This window comes from Rhinoderma darwinii, chromosome 1 (genome assembly GCF_050947455.1).
Source record: "Rhinoderma darwinii isolate aRhiDar2 chromosome 1, aRhiDar2.hap1, whole genome shotgun sequence".
Taxonomy (NCBI): Eukaryota; Metazoa; Chordata; class Amphibia; order Anura; family Rhinodermatidae; genus Rhinoderma; species Rhinoderma darwinii.
This window is the reverse complement of record NC_134687.1, coordinates 447,618,405-447,645,480: the sequence shown is the minus strand read 5'-3', so window position 1 is coordinate 447,645,480 and position 27,076 is coordinate 447,618,405. Positions and strand designations below refer to the sequence as shown.

The following is a 27,076-nucleotide window of genomic DNA, read 5'->3' as shown; positions in this document are numbered from 1 at the left end:
CCCACCCAATTCCATACGGCCTTTGATGCAGTATCGCAAGGCTGGACCCTGCTGCTGGAACGCAGTTGTTGCAGTATGTTGATGTCCTACCAAGACTGCCTCGATTTTACGCGGAGTCTCCAGTTGTTTTTTGCAGCAAACGGCTGCAAGAGATCTAAAAAAAAAAATAATAATTTTGTCAGGAGTAAGTCACTTTTCTAGGCCATTGCATATCCCAGGGGGCCAAACATTTGTCCTCAGAGTGGTAGCAATACGAGACACTCCTGCCCCACCCATTCCCAGACAACTCTGTGTTTTTCTGGGACTGGTGGGATGCTGTAGGGAGCAGATTCAGCTCTGACACCAGGTCCAGACCAAAAACCTGTCTGCAGCCCGCCTCACCAAGTATAATGTTGCCTTGTTTAGTTTGTTTTAAACCCTGCAGCATTACTCCAAGAGGGTGGAGTAGTGAAGAGATTAATCAGTTACAGCTCAGAATTAATGAACTCAGAGCTTGGTGGTCTACAAAACCTGTATGAGACACCCATAAGTAACCCAGATTTTGAGTTTGTTGTAGAAGACGATGCACAAGGTAATCATCCAGAGACCACTCCCACCTCCTTGTTCTGCCCAAGGAGCGGAGCTGTAGGCACTTGCTGAGGCTTGTAACCTGGCAAAAGGTAAGACGGACAATATTTACACTGACTCTAGTTACGCTTTTGCCATCGCCCACCATTATGGGACCATTGGCGTTGTAGAAACTTTGTTGGATCATCGGATAAGCCAATTAAGAAGGCAAGAGATGACACAACTAGCAAGGACAGTATGTGTAGCCAGGTATCAGCAAATTGGCTTGCCCTTGGATTCAATAATGCTGCACTAAGTTTGTAGAAGCCTGCATAATATGCGCATGGCCTAGAACATAAGTAAAACAGTAAAAAGAAGAGTGCACCCAGGCCAGTTTAACTGTACCAGCGACTGCAGGTCGACTACATATTACATACTACTACTACCAAAGGTAGGTGTGTATGAATATGTGCTCATTCTCGGGGTGGCCTAAAGCCTGTCTAGTATCTTCCCCACTGCAAAGAATACAGCCAAGAAAATTCTCAGCGAAGTTGTGTGTAGATATGGGGTCACCGAGACCATAGAAAGTTAAGTTTTAACCCAGTGTATTGAACTTGTGTTTGCATAATGGCAAAGGTATCAGCAGCTTTCTAGATGCTATTCCAAAACCAGCAGCTTTCTAGAGGAGACTCCAAAACGTAGGTTCGTATTTTTGTTTGAGAACGGTAATTTAAATACGAAGGTTAAGTTTCATGTAAAGTTCTGGATCAGAACGCCTTCGAATTGGACTATTGGAGGCATGTGTCCGATAAAAGGTGTAGTAGCGCGTTATAACTGTGTAAGTTAACACTTCTCAGTGGAAATGGACTTCTATTTTAAAACATTTTCTTGTTGTGAAAGTAAAATTTTAGAAAAAAAAAAAGTTCAGATCAGAAACTATACCTGGATCTGGTCTGTGTGTACGTAATATTATTTTGCAGACGACTTTACCTGCTGTTTGACAAGAAAAATTATGTGAAGTATATTATATATAAGAGAAAAAAGTTTGCACATACATTTACTATACTGCTTAGTGTGAATGTTTAACTTAAAAGATTGGTTCTCCACAGGTGGTGTCCAACTGGGAGCAGAAGGCGTGAAAAACAGATTCTAATGGAATGTGGACTGATAAGGAAGGTAAACTGGTAGCACCCAAGGCGCTCTTGATGGAACTTGTATTGATGCTGTGTGGCCTCACATATGCCTCCAAGACTGCAAAGAACAATTTGGTAAAAATCTAATTGGTATGCCCCAGGTTTTACAGGTGTTGCTGGTAAATTCTGTTAGAGCTGTTTGAGTTGCCTGCAGAATAGTCCTGGCAGACCAGTGCCAACCTTACCAACAGACCTATCTCCCAGCCGGTCGGATATTCAAAACTACGGATACAGGGTATGATATATTGGGTTATGTTGAGGGATGATGTGATCACTTAATTGTGTGTGTCCTGGAATGTTCGGGGCTTGCGTGACTCTAGGAAAAGGCAGGCGGTATTTGAGTTTATGAAGCAGCAGGAGGCACGGGTGATTGGACTACAGGAGACGCATATGACTAGGGATTCGGTTTCCATGATACATAGGGCTTGGATAGGTCATAGTTTTCATTCCTACCACACTACTTATTCCAGGGGGGTGAGTCTTCTCATACATAGTGCTGTACCATTTATCTGTCATGATTCCTTCCAGGATGGGGAGGGGCAGTATGTTGGGGTACACTGTACTCTCCATCATTGGGAATGTGTGTTGGTGGTGCTATATGTTCCTCCTCCCTTTTCAAGTGGGTGTATTAAGAAAGTAGTGGAAGAACTGGCTAGATTCCCAGAGGTGCCTTTACTTTTGATGGGGGATTTTAATGCTGTAATGAATACTGGTATGGATCAATTTGGCACGGTAGGGGGAGGGATAACAGCGTTTGGTCATCTTATTGCTGAAATGGGTTGGCGGGATATATGGAGGGATAAGCATCCAAGTCGGTTTCAGTACTCTTGTGCGTCTTCAACGTATCACTCTCTCTCCAGGATTGACTTAGTCTTGTGCTCGCCTACAGCGGTGGCCTTTGTAGCCCAGATAGAGTACCTACAGAGAGCTTTATCGGATCATTCTCCTTTGTTAATGAAGGTAGTGACGGAGGGGAGGACAGGGCGGGGTCAAGGGTGCTGGAAGCTCAATGCATTTTGGCTAAAGTTGATAGATAATAAACAGATTTTAGACCTCAAAAGGAATATTTTCAGTTCAACTCGGGCACAGTGCCGCAGGAGATACTGTGGGACGCGATGAAGGCTTGGTTGAGAGGGGTGTTCATCCAGCACATTTCGGCAGTAAAAACCAGGTCTAGACGGTTAGGGGAAGCGCTGTTGGAAAGGGTGACGGAGACAGAACGGTTACATATTGCGGATAATACACCAGACACTTTGAAGCATTGGGTAGAGGCACAGAGGTCGTTAAAGCAGCACCAGTTGGAGAGGGCGGATAACAAACGGATGTTTTTGAAACGCCAATATTATGAGGAGGGGGGGACCACAGAACGGTTGTTGGCCAGAATGGCACAGGCCCAGAGGGAGAATAATTATATACATACCATAAGGGAGGAGGGGGGTAGGCCAGAGACTGATACAGGAAGGATATTGAAAGTATTTCAGCAGTTTTATTCCGATTTATATGCCTCAAGAGCAGAGCACACAACACAAAAGTTGGAGGAGTATCTAGGGGAAATTTATCTTCCCAGGTTGGGAGGAGAGGAGAGAATGACATTGGAGGAGCCTATCTCTCTGGAGGAGCACCAGGCAGCCATAGGGATACTCGCCAGTGAAAAGGCTCCAGGGCCGGATGGTCTTCCGGTGGAGGTTTTTAAGGAATATGGGGAGGAACTCACACCTCAGTTACTGGCTACTCTGCTGGAAAGTTTTGATAGGGAGAGGCTCCCGGAATCAATGTATGAAGCTACTATAGTGGTTCTGCCTAAGGAGGGTAAGGATCTTCAGCTGCCGGGCTCCTATAGACCAGTGTCACTATTGACGGCGGATATTAAAATCATAGCGAAGGAATTGGCGCTTCGACTTTCTAGAGTAGTGGCTGGGGTGGTACATGGAGACCAGGCCGGCTTTATGCCATCTAAATCGACGGCAGTGAATCTGAGACGGCTGTTCTTGAATTTGGAGGTGCTTCCGGATAATCCTGGGGGGGGGGGGGGGGGGGGGAGAGCGATTCTTTCCTTAGATGCTGCTAAAGCGTTCGATTGCGTGGAGTGGGGCTATTTGTGGTCAGTCCTGGAAAAAAATGGGATTCGGTCCTAATTTTATAAAATGGGTAAGGTTGTTATATGTAGCCCCGACTGCAAGACTAAGGGTGAATGGGGCCTTCTCTGATCGGTTTGCTCTGGCACGGGGAACACGCCAGGGATGTCCCTTGTCACCGTTATTTGCGCTGGCGGTGGAACCACTGGTGTGTGCGGTACGCCAACATGAAGACATACAGGGGTTGATATATGGGGGAGTGGAGGAGCGAATTGCATTATACGCGGATGATATGCTGTTGTTCATGGCGGATACCGAGCACACCCTACCGTTAGTTATGGCCCTGATTAAACGTTTTGGGAAATATTCTGGATTACTCATTAATTGGTCGAAATCGGTTCTTATGTTCATGGATCCGGGGGTTATCCAGAATGGGGAGGGGGATGTGGTGATACCGGTGGTCACGGAGTTTAAATATCTGGGGGTTCAGGTGACGGCGAAAGTGCAGGATTATATGTCCCTTAATGTGGTGCCACTGTTAACCCCTTAACGCTCCAGGACATACTATTATGTCATGGTAAGTGCATCGTTCGCGCTCCATGACATAATAGTATGTCATGGAGTAAACACGGCGCCGTTCGCGCGGGGCGCGTTCATGAGCTGTGATAGCTGCTGTTTCCGACAGCAGGCTATCACAGCTCAATGTGCAGGGACCGATCGTGGTGGTCCCCGCAGATTAACCCCTCAGAAGCCGCGTTCAATAGCGATCGCGGCTTCTTAGGGGTTAATCCGCCATCGCCGGCCTCTACACGATAGCGGCCGGCGATGGTGACTATGGCAACCGGACACCAAACAATGGCGTCCGGCTATGCCATCGACGGAAGCCTAGTGGGTCCTGACGGAGTCAGGACCCACTATGCTTGCGGTCAGTGAGTAGCTGACAGTTCTAATACACTGCACTACGCATGAAGTGCAGTGTATTAGAATAGCGATCAGGTCTCAAGTCCCCTAGTGGGACAAAGTAAAGAAGTAAAAAAAAAGTAAAAAAAAGTTGCGTAAAAATAAGAAAATAAAAGTTTTAAAAGTGCTAAAAGTAAAAATCACCCCTTTTCCCTTATCAGTCTTTATTATTCAAATAAATAAATAAACTATACATAATTGGTATCGCCGCATCCGTAACGGCCTGAACTACAAAAATTATTTAGTTATTTATCCCGCACGGTGAACGCCATAAAAGAAAATAATAAACCGTACCAGAATCACAATTTTTTGGTCACTTCACCTCATAAAAAACGGAATAAAAACAGATCAAAAAGTCGCATGTACCGAAAAATGGTACTGATCGAAACTACAGTTCGTTACGCAAAACATAAGTCCTCGCACGGCTTTCTTGATGGAAAAATAGAAAAGTTATGGCTCTTCGAATAAGGCAACACAAAAAGTAAATGATTTATTACAAAAAGTATTTTATTGTGCAAACGCCATAAGACATAAAAAAACTATAAACATCTGGTATCGCCGTAATCGTATCGCCACGCAGAATAAAGTGAATATGCCATTTATAGCGCACGGTGAACACTGTAAAAAAAAAAATAGAATAAAAACCAATAGTAGAATTGCTGTTTTTTTAGTCACCACACCACCTAAAAATAGAATAAAAACTGATCAAAAAGTCGCATGTACCCCATGAAAACTGCAATGAATTCCTCAAGGGGTCTAGTTTCCAAAATGGGGCCACTTTTGGGGGTTTTCTACTGTTTTGGCACCACAAGACCTCTTCAAACCGGACATGGTGCCTAATAAAAAGGAGGGCTCAAAATCCACTAGGTGCTCCTTTGCTTCGGAGTCCGGTGCTTCAGTCCATTACCGCATGTGGGATATTTCTAAAAACTGCAGAATCTGCGCAATAAGTATTGAGTTGCGTTTCTCTGGTAAAACCTTCTGTTTACAGAAAAAAGTGTAATAAAAAGGATTTTCTGACCAAAAAAAAAAAAAAGTACATTTCACCTCTACTTTCTAAATTCCTGTGAAACACCTAAAGGGTTAATAAGCGTTCTATATGCTGTTGTGAATACTTTGAGGGGTCTAGTTTCTAAAATGGGGTGTTTGATAGGGGTTTCTAATATATGGGCCCCTCAAAGCAACTTCAGAACTGAACTGTAACCTAAAAAAAAAAAAAAAAAAATGTGGCAATACTTCATTTCTTACATTATGCTGATAATGAGCAGTGCCCACCCCGAGATGACCCCAATTTTAACCGTTTGTATAAACGGAGACCCCTATTAGACCGTTTCAGTGCCCGGTTTTCCCAAGCATACACCCCCGAGAAGTGTATTTCTATTGATGAGTCCCTGGTACATTTTAAACGGAGGCTTCAATTCCGCCAGTACTTGCCGGGTAAGAGGGCAAGGTATGGTGTGAAGATGTATAAGCTGTGCGAGAGTGCATCAGGGTATACCTACAAATTTAGGATATATGAAGTGAAGGATAGCAGTATTCAGTTCCCAGAACCACCTCTACCTGGATAATTTTTATACCAGCGTCCCACTCTTCAAGTGCCTCGCTTCCAGAAGTCCTGCGGCATGCGGCAATGCTAGAAGAAATCTGAGAGGCCTCCCTAAGACTCTGCTTAGGCAAACACTCAGAACGGGTGAGACCAGGGCACATTCTAGCAGCAACATATTGTGTGTCAAGTACAAGGACAGGAGAGATGCCACACCAGTACCCATGTACCAGTACAGAGACCCCCAAACCAGACTGCATCCTGGACTACAATAGGTACATGGGAAGGTTGGACTTGTCAGATCAAGTACTGAAGCCCTACAGTGCCATGCGGTGTGGTATAAGAAGCTGGCCGTGCACATCATACCGAGAAGTTCCCCAAACTGGCAAGGAGAGAAAAAGTCAAAAGAGGTGCAAAGTCTTCTATAAGAGGGGGATAAGGGAGGACACAATATATCAATGTGACACGTGTCCCGAAAAACTAAGGCTCTGTATGAAAGAGTATTTTAAAATGTATCATACATCCCTTGATTTTTAATCTACCCCAGTTTTATTTACCCTGATGCACTCCGCACATCTTATCCCCCTCATCTTTCCCTTCTGAGCCCTGCCGTGTGCCCAGGCAGCTGATAACAGCAACATGTAAGGTATTGCCGTACCCAGGACAGGGGCGTAGCTAGGGGTGGGCAGGCGGGGCACTTGCCCCGGGCGCAGCTCAGAGGGGGGCGCTAGCGCCACCTCCTCCTGCACTATAATTGTACCTGTGTAGCAAGGACACAGGTACAATTAGAAGCAATGAATGGCCGGGCACGTTCCGTGCCCAGCCATTCAGCGCCTTTCCCCGAATGAAGCGACTGGTACCTTTTGTACCAGTGACGCTTCAGTCGATGAAAGGCGCTGACTGACTGACAGGAAAAGTCATCCTGCTCAGCCAATCAGCGACTTTCATAGACGCCGCGTTCAACCCCCTGGAGACCTGCGCAGAAGAGAGCAGGTCTCCATGGCTGCCGGACGGCGTGGGAGCGGGAATAAGGTGAGTTTGAAATTGTTTTTTTGTTTTTTTTTAATTGTAATAGACGTGTGTGTCTCTATCTACAGGGCTGGGCTATCTACAGGGGGACTATATCTACAGGGGGACTATATCTACAGGGGGACTATATCTACAGGGGGACTATATCTACAGGGCTGGGCTATATACAGGGGGACTATATCTACAGGGCTGGGCTATATACAGGGGGACTATATCTAGAGGGCTGGGCTATATACAGGGGGACTATATCTACAGGGCTGGGCTATATACAGGGGGACTATATCTACAGGGCTGGGCTATATACAGGGGGACTATATCTACAGGGCTGGGCTATATACAGGGGGACTATATCTACAGGGCTGGGCTATATACAGGGGGAATATATCTACTGGGCTGGGCTATATACAGGGGGAATATATCTACTGGGCTGGGCTATATACAGGGGGAATATATCTACAGGGCTGGGCTATATACAGGGGGACTATATACAGGGGGACTATATCTACAGGGCTGGGCTATATACAGGGGGAGGCTATATACAGGGGGACTATATCTACAGGGCTGGGCTATATACAGGGGGAATATATCTACAGGGCTGGGCTATATACAGGGGGACTATATCTACAGGGGGACTATATATACAGGGCTGGGCTATATACAGGGGGAATATATCTACAGGGCTGGGCTATATACAGGGCAACTATCTACAGGGGGGGGCTATATACTGGGGTGGGCTATCTATAGAGCACAATATACAGGGGTGGGCTATATAGTATATAGCCCACCCCTATATATGGTGCTCCATAGGTAGCCCACCCCAGTATATAGCCCCCCATGTAGATATAGTCGCCCTGTAGATATAGCCCCCTGCATATATATTCCCCCTGTATATCGCTAACCCCTGTAGATATAGCCCCCCTGTGTATAGCCCAGCCCTGTAGATATGGTCCCCCTGTAGATATGGTCCCCCTGTAGATATGGTCCCCCTGTAGATAGCCCACCCCTGTATATAGTCCCCCTGTAGATATAGCCCACCCCTGTATATAGTATCCCACAAATAGCTCCCCCTATAGTGCTCCACAGAAAGCCCACCCCTGTATATATCCCCCCCTTGTACATATAGTGCACCCCTGTATATAGTGTTTCACATATAGCCCCCCCTTGTACATATAGTCCACCCCTGTATATAGTGCTCCACTAGATAGTCCACCCCTGTATATAGTGCTCCACAGATAGCCCACCCTTGTATATAGTATATACAGGGGTGGGCTATCTGTGGAGCACTATATACAGGGGTGGACTATCTAGTGGAGCACTATATACAGGGGTGGACTATATGTACAAGGGGGGGCTATATGTGAAACACTATATACAGGGGTGGACTATATGTGGAGCACTATATACAGGGGTGGGCTATATCTACAGGGGGGGCTACATACATGGTTGGGCTATCTGTAGAGCTCTATATACAGGGGTGGGCTATATCTACAGGGGGCTATATACAGGGGTGGGCTATCTGTAGAGCACTATAGGGGGAGTTATTTGTGGGACACTATATACAGGGGTGGTCTATATGGGGGCACTATCTACAGGGGCTCTATGGCAGGCACTATCTACAGGGGGCACAGAGTGTGTGTGTGTGTGTGTGTGTGTGATAACTTTGTATTTATTTATAGGTGTAGAAATGTTGGAAAAGTGAGAAGCTGAAGACATGTGAGCGGCAAACTGCAGAAATGAGCTGTGACCGGGTGAAGTCGTCATAGAGGTCTGGACCGGATGGAGAAAAAGAACTAGAATCTGAGACGTCACCGGTGAGTCACTTAATGTAAATGTTCATTCTGCCTCTAATCAGTACTGTAGTCACTGTATGATCTGCAGTGAGATGATGGGTGGTATGATTATGATAGGATTTATTTTTTGTGAAACGGCATCTCCCAGCATATCCCTACCATTGTTCGGGCCATGCTGGGAGCTGTTGTTTTACGCCGTACAAACCTATACGGCAGGGGTTGCACTAAATTGAGCTGTATTTGTGCTGGTGTTGCATATATGTAGTGAGCTTGCTTCTGGTGTTGTGTATATGTACGGAGTTTGGTTCTGGGGCTGTATATATGTACTGAGCTTGGTTCTGGTGTTGTGTATAGAACCATATTGCTTGTGAAATGTACAAATAATTTTATGCTCGCGTTACATAAAAAGAAATGACACGTTGATTGGTAGAGAAAACAAACACGGCGAGGGGGAAGGAGATGTTTGGGGGGGGGGGGGGCGCCAAACGGAATCTTTGCCCCGGGTGCTGGAGAACCTAGCTACGCCTCTGCCCAGGAGAACCCACATTACAGTTTATAGGGTGTATGTCTCCGGTCAAAATGCTCACTACACCTCTAGATGAATGCCTCAAGGGTGTAGTTTTTAAAATGGGGTCACTTCTTGGGGGTTTCAACTGTACTGGTACCTCAGGGGCTTCTGCATACATGACTTAGCACTATGAAATCCTCAGTAGGCAAAATGGTGGTCCTTTCCTTTTGAGCCCCCCCCCCCCCCATGGGCCCAAACGGCAGTTTATCACCACAACTGGGATATTGCCGCACTCAGGACAAATTGGGCAACAAAATGTGGTATTTTATTCCTTGTGAAAATAAGACATTTTTTGCCAAAACAACATCTCATTGGAAAATATTACATTTTTGTCAATTCACAGCCCAATTCAAATAAATTCTGTGAAACAACTGTGGAGTCTAAATGGTCACTACACTCATAAATTAATTTCTTGAAGAGTGTAGTTTCCAAAATGGGGTCACTTCTGGTGGGTTTACATTGCTTTGATACCTCTGGCGCTCTGCAAATGCGACATGGCACCCAAAAACAATCCAGCAAAATCTGGACTCCAAAGAACACATAGCGCTCATTTCCTTCTGAGCTCTCCCATTGGCCCAAACGGCAGTTTATCGCCACGAATGGGATATTGCTGCACTCAGGAGAAATTGGGCAACAAAATGGGGTATTTTATTCCTTGTGAAAATAAGACATTTTGAGCCAAAACTACATCTTATTGGAAAAAATTAAAACATTTTTAATTCACAGCCCAATTCAAATAAATTCTGTGTAGAAACTGTGGGGTCTAAATGGTCATAACACCCATAAATTAATTCTTTGAGGGGTTTAGTTTCCAAAATGGGGTCACTTCTGGTGGGTTTCCATTGCTTTGATACCTCTGGGGTTTTGCAAATGCGACATGGCACCGAAAACCAATCCAGCAAAATCTGCACTCCAAAGAACACACAGCGCTCCTTCCCTTCTGAGGCCTCCCATGGGCCCAAACGGCAGTTTATCACCACAAGTGGGGTATTGCTGCATTCAGGAGAAATTGGGCAACAAAATGAGGTATTTTGTTCCCTGTGAAAATAAGAAATGTTGATGAAAAATTACATTTTATTGGAAAAAAATCATTTTTTTAATTTCACAGCCCAATTCAAATACGTGCTGAGTAAAAACCGTAGGGTCAAAATGGTAACAACAACCATAAATTAATTCCTTGAGGGGTGTAGTTTCCAAAATGGGGTCACTTTTGGGGGATTCCCACTGTTTTGGCACCTCAACACCTCTTCAAACCTGGCATGCTGCCTAAAATATATTCTAATAAAAAAGAGGCCTCGAAATGCACTAGGTGCTTCTTTGCTTCTGGGGCTTGTGTTTTAGTCCACGAGCGCAGTAGAGCCACATGTGAGAAATTTCTAAAAACTGCAGAATCTGGGCAACACATATTTAGTAGCATTTCTCTGGTAAAACCTTCTGTGATACAGAAAAAAATGGAATAAAATTGAAATTCAGCAAGAAAAATGAAATTTGCAAATTTCACATCCACTTTGATTCCTGTGAAATGCATAAAGGGTTAAAAAAAACTTCTAAATGCTGTTTTGAATACTTTAACCCCTTCCCGACATCCGCCGTATATATACGGCGCACGCCGGGTGGGGGAATATGGAGCGGGCTCACGGGCTGAGTCCGCTCCATAGAGCAAGTGTGTCGGCTGTGTGTTACAGCCGACAATTCTGGGTTACGAGCGGGATCGCGCTTTAGCGCGATCCCGCTTTTTTAACCCTTTAAATGCCGCCTTCAATAGAGATCGCGGCATTTAAATTACTAAAAACAGGAGGGCTTCATAGGACAGTGTCAGAATCACGATATACTGCAATACATTAGTATTGCAGTATATCGTGCAAGCGATCCAACGATCGCTGGTTGAAGTCCCCTAGGGGGGACTAATAAAAAAAAATGTAAAAATGAGTTCAATAAAGTAGTTTTTTTTGTGTAAAAAAAATAAAAAATATTAAAAGTTCAAAAAACCCCCCTTTTCCCCCTAGAGCATAGTAAAAAATTAAATAAACATAATTGGTATTGCCGCGTCCGTAAAAGTCTGAACTATCACAATATATCATTATTTAAACCGCACGGTGAACGCCGTAAAAAAAATAAAAATTGTAAAAGCCAGAATCTCTATTTTTTGTTCACCTAATCTCCCACAAAAAAATGAAATAAAAAGTGATCAAACCGTCACATTTACACCAAAATGGTATTATTAAAAACTACAGCTTATCCCGCAAAAAATAAGCCCTTATACCACTTAATCGACGGAAAAATAAAGACGTTACGGCTCTCGGAATTTGGCGAAACAAAATAAATTATTTTTTACACTTAGGTTTTTACTTGTAAAAGTAGTAAAATATAGAAAAAACTACACATATTTGGTATCGGCGTAATCGTATTGACCCATAGAATAAAATGAATATGTTGTTTTAATTGTACAGTGAATTCCGTAAAAATGGCGTGCAAAAAACCATGGCGGAATCGCTGTTTTTTTCATTTTCTACCCCACAAATAATTTTTTTCCTCTTTCCTAGTACATTATACGGCGAAATAAAGGGTGCTACGAAAAACTACAACTTGTCCCGCAAAAATCAAGCCCTCATAGTACTATATCGACGGAAAAATAAAGGCGTTATGGCCTTTGGAAGGTGGGGAGGGAAAAACGAAAATGAAAATCTGAAAAAGGGGTGCGGCGTGAAAGGGTTAAGGGGTCTAGTTTTTAAAATAGGGTGTTTTATGGGGGGTTTCTAATATGTAGGCCCCTAAAAGCCACTTCAGAACTGAACAGGTACCTTAAAAAAAAGGCTTTTTAAATTTTCTTAAAAATATGAGAAATTGCCGTTTATGTTCTAAACCTTGTAAACCTAAATTTTTTCTAAATTTTGCAATTTTTCACAAATAAACACTGAATATATCGACCAAATTTTACCACTAACATGAAGCCCAATGTTTCACTAGAAAACAATCTCAGAATCACTTGGCTAGGTTTAAGCATTCCGACGTTATTACCACATAAAGTGAAATATGTCAGATTTGAAAAATGAGCTCTGAGCCTTAAAGGTCCAAACTAGGCTGCGTCCTTAAGGGGTTAACAACGATAAAGGCCAAAGTGGAGGCTTGGAATGAGCTCCCGCTATCTGCTCTGGGTAGGATGAATTTGATCAAAATTATCCTTATGTCTCAAGTGCTGTACGTCATCCATAATTCCCCGGTATGGATCCCCAAATATTGGTTTAGGAGGTTGCATAACCTTTTTAGAGACCTAGTGTGGAAGCGGGGGGTACCCAGGATTAAACTGGAGAAGCTACAATTGCCTAAGGAGTAGGGGGGCTTGGCTCTGCCCAATGCGTGGGTGTATTACTTAGCTGCCCAGTGTCAGCATTTTTGGGGGTGGGAGGGGGAGGAAACCTGGGGGTCCTGTGCGCGTATCCTATCATATCTGGGGGGGGGGATCCGCTAGCAGGACTGGAAGCACACAGCTATAAAAAGGTTGGCGAGTACTCGACCCACCCTGCTTCTCATACATAAGGTGTGGTGGCAGTGCAAGCTCTTGCTGGAGATAGCGGATTGTACTAAATACACTCCACTCTGGTGGAATCCATATCTGTGGGAACTGTGCAAATTGGAAGGGATGCAGGGGTGGGAGCAGCGAGGCATAATAAGACTGAGTCAGTTGCACGAGGAGGACATATTCAAATCCTTTCAGCAATTAAGGGATGGGTTTCAGTTGGATTCCCGCATGTTCTATCAGTACCTGCAGATTCGGCATGCTGTGCAGACACAAGCTGCTAGTGTAGACATTACGATTCATGCAACCGGAGTGTTGGAACATATTGCGAAAGCAGTTACGTTAAGGGGGTTGATCTCATTGGTCTATCGCAGGTTACTGTCGGAACATCTGGGAGATCTTATGGCACCAGTCAAAGCTACATGGGAAAGAGATGTGGGTCCTATTCCTAAGGACCACTGGGAGGCTGTCTTGGAGTCATCATGTACTTTGTCTATTAATGTAGCGCAACGGAGGTCCCAATTATTTCTGATACATAGGGTGTATAGGACCCCCTGGGTTCCGAAACAGATGGGATTACAGGCGGATGCCAGGTGCCCTAGATGTCCGGAAGAAAAGGCAGACATCTTTCACATGTTTTGGTCCTGCGGGAGTTTGGGGACCTTATGGAAAGAAACGTCAGATTTACTGGGCCGAGTGTTTGAGGTGCAGATTCCATTGGATCCCGTGGTAATGCTGCTGGGGTATGTTGGTGATCTGGAGTGGGATAGGTTGTCCAGTTTGGCAATTGCAAAAAATATTATACCAAGTTAGGAAGGGAATAGCAAAACACTGGCTGGATGCGGAACCACCCTCGAAGCAAGAAATTATAGGTGCGCTTAACTTTCAGGTTCTGATGGAATATAGGATATATTCCAAGAGGGGGTCCAGGAACAAGTTTGAAAAACAATGGGCTAGGTGGATTGATCACTCTGGGTGTGCTTCCTCGGAACTCCTGGCGCTCCGCGCGGCTGTTTCAGTCTGAATGGTCCTGAGGTTCCAGGGAATACTACTGGCACATGGGGCACTGGAGCAGGGGTGGCGGGGTTCCACATTCAGGAATGGTGGTGATGGGGGTGTACATATGGGGAGTTGGAGGGGGATGGGGAGCGGAACTGGGGAGAAGGAGATAGGCTATGAAAGCCTGTAACGTGACGGCCGGCTGGGGGGGGGGGGGGGGGGGAGTTGGGGAAAGGGGATTGTTTTGTTGGAAATACATGCTTGGGTCTTTGAAGTTATGTTTTCACAGCTTATCAGATTGTATAATGACCTGTACTGATGTGGAGTTTGTTTAATAAACTTGAACTTAATAAAAAAAACAAAAAAAAACACATTTTGATCACTGCAATTCTTGCATCTCTGGTCAATGGTAACTTATTCAATGCTTTAACTTTCCCCCTCAAAGATGCAAAAAGAGGAATTATACTCAGTGTAATGTAGTCTAGAAACTTTTACGCCTAAATATTCAAACACCTCAACAGAGTTCAAGGAGGAAACCTGATCGGGGTTAACTTCGGCTGAGATATTTAACAAACTATATTTTTGACAATTGATTTGAAGGCCAACCCGCTCACTAGACTCTTAGTATAACCGAATAACATGGTCGACCGAAGATAAATCCCCTATAAACAGAAGAACATCGTCTGCGTTTAACGAGATTTTATCGACCTTATTACCCATTTGAAAATCCACTATATTCTCAGAGATTCTTATCTTCATTGCCAAAACCTCAAGTACTAAAGAAAATAAGGGGGGGGGGGGGGATAGACCTTGCCGCACTCCTTTTTATATGTTAAAGAAAGCTGATTTCTGACCATTCAGGAGGATAGCACCCTTCATAGCGTACACTTTCACGTATTGTAAATTAGCAAAGACAGGGCGGACATTCTTTACCATGACCCTGCGCGAAAAAAACCCGGTTTGGTCCGGGTGAATTATACTATTCATTACCTTCATCAGTCAAGCGGGCCAAAACCTTGGTTAACAGCTTGACGTCAGTATTCAACAGTGAAATAGGCTGGTACGATTCCGGCAAGAGAGGGTCCTTACCTTTCTTAGGGATCACAATAATTTTTGCGGCCTCCATAGAGTCGGGAAGCCTACCTCTAACATAGGAAAAATTCTCAGCCATGACTAAGGACGAGGCTATCGTCTGAAACGCGTAGGCTACACATTCATTTTTCTTCCATCTACATCCACCTTACCCGCTGGGGGATTAAGACTCCCTGTTTTATGCATATTTTTCAAATAAAATTGGAACTAGATTCCATTTTAACTTATCTTTGAATTACCTTCCATTTTTTGCGCTGGATCTCAACTACTTCTCTGCTACAATTTCACCAACGTGTGCCGACACGAGGATCCGTGCGCAACAGGCATTTGAAATTCATCTGCCCTAAGGTGAGCTGGAGGTCCCCCCCTATTTTACTTTCTTTCTAAAATGGAATTCCGCCTACCCCCACAGCTTTGTTACTTGGCGTTTCCAGCAAGGAATTTCTCAATTCCTCCGATGTTATCGGGTGATCGAACATTGATCTTTTTGTTCTTTATCAATATTAGGAAATTCCACTCCATCGAGATAACTATCTATGCTATCCTCAGTCTTTTAACCTAGAGCGGTACAGGTCTTGATAGAATCCTCTGAATTCTTCTACTACCTCGCTAGCGTCGTGAACAAGTTGCCCCTTTGTGTGGAGGAAACCGAATTAGAAGGCCATTGGTTACTTACAATATGGGCCAAAACTTTACTAGCTTCAAAATAGTATTGTTTGCAACTAAAAAAAGATTTCTGATTGTGCTTCCTCCTGTATCAAGTTTTCATATTTAATTTGGGAGACTTTCCACTGAGATTCAGTAGCTTCTGAAGGATTATCTACATATTGCATTTCTGCCTCCTCTAGTTGTTATTTTAACAACATTTCTTTGAATATACTGTTGTCTTAACAATATTTGGGTTTTTGAAAACAATTCCCCTAATGAATGCTTTTAGGCTATCCCAAAATATCGCTGAATCCGGGAAACCCGAGTTGGCTTCCAGAAACACTGACAATTCATTATCTATCTCATGGAATGGATTTTCCAACAAGACTGATAGGAAAATCTTATATACCTTACTAACCCTTCTCGTGGCTGAGATCAAGCTCGACGATAAGAAGCGCGTGGTCTGAGACCCCATGCGGTTCATAAGAAACTACCAGCCTATTTTGGACCTTAATGACCAAGCTATTTTTTACGTTTTTCAATCGTCGCATTCCCAGAGCTATAACCTTCTTATTTTTGCGTCGACATAGCTCTATAAGGTCTTGTTTTTTGCGGGACAAGTTGTATTTTTTAATAGCACCATTTTTAGGTACATATTATTTATTGATTAACTTTTATTAACTTTTTGGGGGGGGGGGGGGAATAGAAAAAAATCTGACATTTCGCCACTTTTTTGTGTCCTAAATCTACGCCGTTTACCGTGTGATATAAATAACACAATAACTTTATTCAGCGGGTTGTTACGATTGCAACGATACCAAATTTGTATAGTTTTTGTATGTTTTACTACTTTTACACAGTAAAAACGCTTTTTTTTTCAAAATTATTTGTTTTTGTGTCTCCATATTTGAAGAGCCGTAACGTTTTTATTTTTTCGCCGATGCGGTTGTATGAGGGCTTTTTTTTTGCGGGGCGACTTGTAGTTTTTATTGGTACCATTTTGGAGTAGATGCGACTTTTTGATCACTTTTTATTACATTTTTTTTAAAGTCAGTATTCACAGAAAACAGCAATTTTTCCATAGTTTTTTATTATTTTTTTTACGGCGTTCACCGTGCGGGTTAAATAATGTAATAGATTTATAGTCGGGGTCGTTACGGACGCGGCGATACCAAATATGTGTAACTTTTTAACTTTATTTTGTTTTTTTAATAGTAAAGCAGTTTGTAAGGGGAAAAGCTGGGTTTTTCATTTTTTTCACATTTTTTTTTAAATTAACTTTATTAAACTTTTTTTTCACTTTTTTACTAGTCCCATTAGGGGACTATAATATGCGATTCCATTTATAATACACTGCAATACTTTTGTATTGCAGTATATTACTGCCTGGCCGTTTAACACGGACAGGCATCTGCTAGGTCATGCCTGCGGCATGATCTAGCAGGCATTCATTACAGGCAGACATGGGGGCCTTTATTAGACCCCCGGCTGCCATTAGAGACACAGACACTCGGCGATCGTATCGCCGGGTGTCGGTGGGGGAGAGAGGGAGCTCCCTCCCTCTCTCCAAAACCACTCAGATGCGGTGCTCGCTATTGAGCACCGCATCTGAGGGGTTAAACGTGTGAGATCGATACTAATATCGATCTCACACGGCAGAGCAGGGACGCTCCCAGCCCTCAGCTGCCTCTAGCAGCTGAGAGCAGGGAGATCTGACAGTTCCCTGCTCCGTTTACTTATTCCGATGCCGTGACGTAAAAAGTCTATGGCATCGGAATAAGGCCCGTTAGTGACCGACGTAGAAACACGATGGGCCGGTCACTAACGGGTTATAGACCTCAACATTGATTAATGAAGGTAACGTTGATTCTTGACATCACCTCCCTAGAACTTGTAAAGCATGAAAATTTCTTAGAATGGGGGTTCGTCGTCCGCCATATATCAAGCCAGCCCAATTCAGATGTTAAACCCATCAACTTAGTTGCTGACCCATGTGATACTATTGGATTTTTCCGGAATCGGTCTAACTCGGCATCCATGACTTCATTGAAATCTCCATTTAATAAGAAGGGGCATTTTGGTTTCGATATCAATTATTGCGAGACCACCTTGATCACACATGACGAAAAAAGGGGGGGGGGGGGTGTATACCGCTGCAAGAACACAGGTTACTCCATCAAAACATCCATAAAGGATGATATACCTTCCTTCTGTATCGATAAGGATGTTATAAACCTCAGCGTCTACTTTCCTATGTATTAATATAGAAACTCCCCTGGTAATAGACATGTATACCTCTCTGAAAACTGCTAATTTTATCTTTGACCAAATGGGTCACCTGTTGACATATAATGCCAGGGATGTAATTCCTAATTAAATTTTAGATAGCGTAACTCCTTAGTCTTGCAGCAGCCCCCCTAATGTTCCATGACACTATTTTCAGCATGGTTCTTCTTTATAAATGGCCAACAGAGGGAAAAAAAAAAACCTGCATAGAGTATCTATGGGTTATTGTCAGGCGCCCTGATGTAACGGAAAGGACCGAAGCTAGCTCTCCGATCCGGCTGATTTACCCCTCAGATGCTGCATTAGAGAGAGATCGCAGCATGTGAGGGGTTTTTAGCCACCGGCACCCCAGCAACAATCACTGGGATGCAGGTGGATGCAATGGCAAACGGAAGCCCAATACTGGCCTCTCGGTCTGCCTGCAACAGAAGCCTCCTATGCCCCGCTCAGGGGCAGGGCCTAAAAGGCTTCCGGTAGCATCGGCAAGTTGGCGCAGACTCAGCTTCCGGCTCAGAAGCTGAGCCGGCGTCATCTACAGTGGGTGTCCGCTGTATGTTACAGCGGACACCCAGCTGTAACGGCAGGAACCGGAGCTAGCTCCGATCCCTGCCATTAACCCCTTAGATGCAGCGATCGAAAGCGATCACTGCATCATAGTGGTTTGTAGCAAAACGGCAGCCCTGCCATGCGATGGCAAGGTTGCTGCCTGCTACTATGGCAACAAGAGGCCTAACAATGGCCTCCTGTCTGCCATTACTGATGTCGATTAGGCCCCGACCGGAGGCGGAGCCTGATCGGATTGCGGTAAGTGAATTACTGACAATTCTACAGGGTGGGCCATTTATATGGATACACCTAAATAAGATGGGAATGGTTGGAGATATTAACTTCCTGTTTGTGGCACATTAGTATATGGGAGGGGGGAAACTTTTCAAGCTGGGTGTTGACCATGGCGGCCATTTTGAAGTCGGCCATTTTGTATCCAACTTTAGTTTTTTCAATGGGGAGAGGGTCATGTGACATCAAACTTATCGAGAATTTCACAAGAAAAACAATGGTATGCTTGGTTTGAACATTACTTTATTCTTTCATGAGTTATTTACAAGTTTCTGACCACTTATAAAATGTGTTCAAAGTGCTGCCCATTGTGTTGGATTGTCAATGCAACCCTCTTCTCCCACTCTTCACACACTGATAGCAACACCGCAGAAGAAATGCTAGCACAGGCTTCCAGTATCCGTAGTTTCAGTTGCTGCACATCTCGTATCTTCACAGCATAGACAATTGCCTTCAGATGACCCCAAAGATAAAAGTCTAAGGGGGTCAGATCGGGAGGCATTTCTTCTGCGGTGTTGCTATCAGTGTGTGAAGAGTGGGATAAGAGGGTTGCATTGACAATCCAACACAATGGGCAGCACTTTGAACACATTTTATAAGTGGTCAGAAACTTTTAAATAACTCATGAAAGAATAAAGTAATGTTAAAACCAAGCACACCATTGTTTTTCTTGTGAAATTCTCGATAAGTTTGATGTGTCACATGACCCTCTTCCCATTGAAAAAACTAAAGTTGGATACAAAATGGCCGACTTTAAAATGCCCGCCATGGTCAACACCCAGCTTGAAAAGTTTCCCCCCTCCCATATACTAATGTGCCACAAACAGGAAGTTAATATCACCAACCATTCCCATTTTATTTAGGTGTATCCATATAAATGGCTCACCCTGTATTACATTGCACTACACAGGTAGTGCAATGTATTAGAACAATCAAAAAGTTGGAGCTTCAAGTCCCCTAGTGGGACTAAAGAAAAGTGTAAAAAAAAGTAAAAATAAAAAAGTTGTAAAAAATACAATAAAAGTTTCAAGTAATAAAACACAATCTCCCTTTTTCCCTTATCAAGCCATTTATTATTGAAAAAAAAATAATAAAACCATACATATTTGGTATCGCTGCGACCATAACTATAAAAATATTATGTTATTTATCCCGCGTAGTGAACACCGTAAAAAAAAAAAAAACTAAAATTACTACCAGAACTGATGTTTTTTTTGGTCACTTTATCTTCCAAAAATTTAAATAAAAAGTGATCAGAAAGTCGCATGTATCCAAAAATGGTACCTATAAAAAACTATAGCTCGTCTCGCAAAAAACAAGCCCTCATACAGCTCTGTCAACTAAAACATTAAAACGTTATGGCTCATACAACATGGCGACAGGAAAAATACATTCTTTTTACAAAACTAATTTTATTGTGAAAAAAGATGTAAAACATAAAAAAGTGCTATAAATTAGGTATCACTGGAATCGTACTGACCCGCGGAATGAAGTTAACATGTAGTTTATTATGTGTGGTGAATGCTATATAAAAATAACTAAAAAACTATGCCAGAATTGCTGTTTTTTGGTCACCTTGCCTCCCAAAAAAAAACAAGGATAAAAAGTGATCAAAAATTTGCATGAACCCCAAAATGGTATCAATAATAACTACAGCTCATCCCCCAAATAAAACAGCCCTCATACCACTAAGTCTATGAAAAACAAAAATAAAAGTTAAGGCTTCAATAAGTAAGGAAATAAAAAATCTGCAGTTGTGCAGGCTGAGGGGAACATTTCTTCTGTTTCAAGAGTCGAATTGTCAAGGCCCTAAAATTAGAATACCAGGAAGGGGAGGCCCAAACATATCTGCTGGAAGTGAGGGTGCCCGTATTATACCAGGACAATGCTTTCCCAGCATAATTCCCCAAACTGCAAAGGTGCAGAGTGTGGACCAAAAGGGGGATAAGAAAGGATATAATTAATCAGTGCGACACTGGCCTGTTCATGAACGATTGATTCACAGCGTAACACACATCTATGGATTATTTTATTCTTTTTTTTACCCCATTATTATATCACCTGACTATGCCCGATGTACTCTGCCCAGCTTACATATGCCCAGCATTATAAACTGAAATACCAGTAAAACTCAAAACGAAACTACCAAGCAAAATCCACGCTCCAAAAGCCAAACAGCGCTACCTACCCTCGGAACCCTACAGCGTGCCCAAACAGCAGTTTACTTCCACATATATGGCATCACCATACCCTGAAGAACCCTTTTAACTATTTTTGGGGGGGTGTGTGTCTCCAGTGGCACGACATACTTGCCACTGAAATGTCACATCTAGGGAAAAATGAAAATGTTTACTTTGCACCTTCCGCAGCGCAATCATTTATCGAAAAGACCTGTGGGGTGAAAATGCTCACTACACCCCTTAATAAATGCCTTGATGGGTGTAGTTTCCAAAATGGGGTCACTTCTCAGGAGTTTCTTTTATTATTTCACATCAGAGCCTCTGCAATTGTGAACCAATACTTAGTAAATCGCCAAATTAGGCCTCAATTTCGCATGGTACTCTTTCACTCCTGAGCCTGGTCGAATGTCTAGGCAAAAGATTAGGGCCACATGTAGGGTGTTTCTAAAACCGGCAAACACAGCATAATAATTAGAGAGTTGTCTTGTTATGGTGGCACAAGCTGGGCACCACATATTGACATATCTATGGAAAAAAATCACTTTGCAACATCGAGTGCTCACCAATTTCTGCAAAACACCTGCGGGGTTAACATGCTCACTACGCCCATAGGTGAATACCTTGAGGGGTATAGTTTCCAAAATGGGGTCACTTCTGGGGGTTTCTGTTTTGGTCCCACAGGGTCTTTGCAAATGCGACTTTGTGCCCAGAAACCAATTCAGCAAAATCTGTACTCCAAAAAGGCAAATGGCGCTCCTCCCCTTCTGAGCACTACTGTGTGCCCAAACAGCAGTTTATGACCACATATGGAGTATTGCGGTACTCGGGAGAAATTGCTTTACAAATGTTAGGTTCTGCTTTTCCTTTATTTGTCGAGAAAATGAAAAATGTTGAGCTAAATCTACGTCTTCGTTATGAAAAAGGATTAATTTTATTTTCACGGCCCAATTCTAATAAAATCTATGAAACACCTGTGGGGTAATAAATGCTCACTACACCACTAGATGGATTCTTCAAGGGGTGTAGTTTCCTAAATGGAGTCACTTTTTTGGCGCTCTCTGCTTAAGTCCTTCAGGGGCTTTGCAATTGCGACATGACCTCCGCAAACCATTCCTGCTAAATTTGAGCTCCAAAGGCCAAATGGCGCTCCTTCCGTTCTAAGCCCTGCTGCGTGTCCAAACAGCCGTTTATGACCACATGAGGAGTATTGTTTAACTCGGGAGAAATTGTTTTACAAACGTTGCGGTGCTTTTTCTCCTTTAGTCCTTGTGGAAATGAGAAAAAAAAATAGCTAAACCTACATTTTCTTTGAAAGAACGTAGATTTTAATTTTCACGGCCTACTTCCAATAATTTCTGCAATAAACCTGTGGGGTCAAAATGCTCACTATACCGCTAGATAATTTCCTTAAGTGGTCTAGTTACCCAAATTGGGTCATTTTGGGGGATTTCCACTGTTTTGGAGCTGCAAGAGCCCTTCAAACTTGACATGGTGCCTAAAATATTTTCTAATAAAAAGGAGGCCCCAAAATCCACTAGGCGCTCCTTTGCTTCTGAGGCCAGTGCTTCAGTCCAGTAGCACGCTACGGCCACATGTGGGATATTTCTAAAAACTGCAGAATTTGGGCAATAAATATTGAGTTGCGATTCTCTGGTAAAAAACTTTGTGTTACAAAAAAAAGGATTTAAAATGAATTTCTGCAAAAACATATGAAATTTGTACATTTCACCTCTACTTTGCTTTAATTCCTGTGAAACGTCTAAAGGGTTAAGAAACTTTCTAAATGCTGTTTTGAATACTTTGAGGGGTGAAGTTTTTAAAATGGGGTGACTTATTGTGGGTTTCTAATATGTAAGGCCCTAAAAGCCGCTTCACAACTGAACTGGCCCCTGTAAAAATAGCCTTTTGAAATTTTCTTGAAAATGTGAGAAATTGCTGCTAAAGTTCTAAGCCTTGTAACGTCGTAAGGATGCTCAAAAAATTATGCCAATCTCTAAAGTAGACATATGGGGGATGTTAATTAGCAACAATTTTGTGTGGTATAACTGCCTGTCTTACAAGCAGATAAATTTTAACAGTAAAGTCCAATGTGCCACGAGAAAATCTCAGAATCACTTGGATAGGTTAAAGCATTCCGAAGTGATTACCACATAACGTGAAACATGTCAGATTTGAAAAATGAGGCTCTGTCACGAAGGTCAAAAGTGGCCAAAGAGGGAAGGGGTTAAGGTAAATATCAGCTACGTCATTAAGGAGTTAATATTCATTTAAGGGACTCAAATTATGCGCCAACTATATTTACATGATACATAAAAATCAACATCTACAATAAATAAATTAAATAACGCTTAATTTTTGGGACAATTTTTACACTTTTATTGTGATAGCTAGGGGTTAATAATTCTCACTAAAAAGAATTTTGTTTTTGCGATAAGTCCAAACAGTAAGGGCTTGTCCACACACAACGGAATTGCTGCAGAAAATATCTGCAGCAATTCCTTTGAAAAACGCAGCCATTCCGCTGCAGCAAAAATGCAGGGAATTCCCTGCGTTTTTTTACGGCAGAAAACAGTGCGTATTTTGCGGTGTTTTTCACAATCTTATGAGATGGCGATAAAGCAATTCTGGCCACTTTCCGAAAAATACGCACCGCAGGTCAATTTCTGCTGAGTTTTTACGCAGCACGTGGATGGGATTGGTTTCATCTCATCCACTATGCAGCTACTGTATTCGGCTGCGTTTTTTCCGTCCGAAATTCCGTCCGGGAAAAAACGCGGCAATTCCACAGCGTGTGGTCGAGCCCTAAGGTTATGTTCACACAGGGCAGCTTTGCTGCATAAAAGCATGCAGCCTATCCGCTGTGTGCCGCAGGGATTTCCAGCCGAAAAACCGCACTAAATTGTGGTGGTTTTCCGGCCGGAATGTCCACTGCGAAAAAACGACAAAGAAAAAAAAAAAAAAGGGATGGCGACACGTCCCTTTCACGTCCTGACGTCACACGCTCTGCAGCCCAGGGATGCCGTTTCATCCCATGTGACCACTGTAGCCAATCACAGGCTGCAGCGGTCACATGGAATGAAAAGTCATCCCAGGAGGAAGAAGAACAGACTTCTGGATAAGTATAAGATTTTATTTTCCTGGGTTGCAGTGATAACGCCGCAAAAAAACGCAACTTCTGCTATTTGTTGAGGGTTTTACCTCCCCATTGAATTCAATGGGGAAATCCCGCAACAACAAAAACTGCATTTACGCAAATGCAATTGACATGCTGCAGAATAATATTCCGCATTGCATGTCAATTTCTGAAAGTTTTTTCCGCTCAGCATATGGAAAATGCGAGTATTTACGCAACGTGTGAACTGACCCTAAGACCACATGCACAATGCAGATTTTCCAGCGGCAAATTCATAGCGCAATACGGTACTAGCAATGTAAATGAGATTTCAAGTAATCTCCTCTACACGTTGCAGAATTTTTTCAGATGTAAACTGACCTGCAGTGAAAATTTAAAAAAACACAAGATGTCAATATATCTTGCGTTTCTGTTTCAGAATTATATCTAACCAGTTTGTAAATAAAAAAAACAAAAAAAACACCAAGACCAAGATCTGCAACAGATAATCTGGCCGTTTCCGCATCAAAATTGAAAATCCGCATTTAAAAAATAATATAGGAAAATGCAATTGCAGGTTTTACCTGGTTTTGATACAAATTTCCCGCATCACATTCCGCAACATCTGCATGTAGCCTAAGGCCTCCTGAACACGTAACGCAGCGTTAAGGCCCCGTGCCCACACGTAGAGTAGACACTGCAGAATTTTTCCACTATAAATTCTGCAGCGACTTACACTAGCAGTAAAGTGTATGAGATTTCAACAAATCTTATCCACATGCTGCATATAAAAAAGCGGTCGGAAATTTAAATTCTAAATGGAATCTTATTCCTCAGCATGTAAATTTTTGTTGCGGAAACGCAGCAGAATTTCCCCACAGAAAAAATGGTCGGAAATTCCAGTGTTCATGCTACGTGTGAAATTACCCTTACGCAAGATAAATTGCATGCTGCAGTTTGAGAATCTGCACCGCAGGTTAATTTCCGCATGCGTTTTGTGCATTTTTTTCCCACAGCGTGTGAATCATATTTGTTCCGCAGCATTTCAATGCTGTATGTATGAGGCCTAATAGACGAAGTTCACACATAGCGTAAATAGCGCAGAATTTCTGACAGGTTTTTTATCTGTGCGGAAATTACGCTGCGTATTTGCAACAATTGCCACGCTGCAGAACTAAATTCCGTTTACATTTTCAAACTCTTTTTTTCTGCGTTTTTTTTATATATGCAGCGTGTTGACGAGATTTGGTGAAATCTCATCCACTTTACTGCTACTGTAATACGCCGCGGAAATTCTGCATGCTGATGAACATTTTCCAGACGGAATTTGAGCACCCTGCAGATTTCCCAAACTGCAACATGCGCATTCTTTTCTGGATGTTCACTGACTATTTCAGCCTTTTTAGTACAGGAGGGGTGAAATCCGCTTCAAAATCTGCACGTAAAAACTTCCTTATTTTGCTGTAGAAATGCTGTGGAAAATCAACTCTCCTCTCTTCAGCTCTTGCAAGAGATCAGTCTTGTACTTTGTCTGCCAACTGGCAAGGGGGCGTGTCACTGCTATGGACAGCGTAAGAGCTGTCCCCTCTCCCCAGCTCTTACACTGTCCGTTGCAGTGAGACGCCCCCTTGCCAGTTCAGCAGAAGACTGATCTTGACAGCTGAAGAGTGAGAGCGTGCGCGCGCCCAGACTCTCTCCTCTATCCTCGCTCTTGCTGTAACACTGTCCATATCTGATTGGACAGTGTCACAGCCATAGTAACAAGCCCCATTGACAGTTCAGGGGGTTATTTAACTATCGGGTGCCAAATATAACGGCACCGATATCTATATAACGGAGGAGGGTAAAAAAAAATAATGTAAAGTGCCCCAGGGTTTGTGAAGCCCTCCCCATTACATGCTGCACTCAGCTGCACATGTATGGGGAGGTGAAAGGATCTCTTTAAGTCAAAACCAGGAACAGAACCTAAACAGAGGAAACATATAAAGAAATACCTTGTAGGTCTGCTCTACTGGATCCAATTCCGGTTTTGGCTTAAAAAAAAAGCATTCAAAATTGCACACACAGTATGAACAAGGCCTAAAAATTCACTTATGCTATCAGTGGTATCATTAGACCAAATTCATTCTGTACACAAAATATCACCTATTTCTCCCACTTATGTATTTTAAGGGATCCAATTTATTTACAATGAAAAGAAAAAGGTGGCCAAGCAAGACTAGCACACATACAAAAAAATCTTGCATTATAGACAACCGCATACAGGTTACCTTATTAAAACCAATTGATCCTCAAATAGTTTTGTTTTGTGCCTGACCACGTTATCACATTTGTCAGTAGTGAAATATTTTCTTACTTTGCTTTTATATCATCAACGTGTTTCCTCCATGTGTGGAAAGCAAGAAAAAGCTGCCTCGCGTCGTAGTGGCCTGAAGCCAACATAATCCCCTCACGCTCCACATAAAGAGCTGCCAGACAACTTTTCCATGTGCACCAATATTGCTCCATCAACCTTGAGTTGCAGTGCAGAATAGCCTAGAAGTACAGGTAGAGAATGCTATAATCATGATAACAGTGTGTTTCAACATTCACCTCCACACAGTATTTACAGTGTAAACAAGGACTTTTTGTAAAGTACCATTTGGATTAGGAGTACGGTTCATAAAAAGCGCTGAGTCAGTAAAATAGAGTAAAGGATCGC

At 42.9% G+C, this 27,076-nt stretch overlaps 1 protein-coding gene across 2 annotated transcripts in view; it reads right to left on the bottom strand.

Moving 5' to 3' along the window:
- Positions 1-27,076, bottom strand: part of SFI1 (SFI1 centrin binding protein) — a 115,141-nt gene that overhangs the window by 43,990 nt on the left and 44,075 nt on the right. For both annotated transcript variants that reach the window (XM_075831546.1, XM_075831543.1), the window contains exon 15: positions 26,732-26,910. In XM_075831546.1, the coding sequence (XP_075687661.1) occupies positions 26,732-26,910 (179 nt within the window). The remainder of the gene's footprint in view (positions 1-26,731; positions 26,911-27,076) is intronic.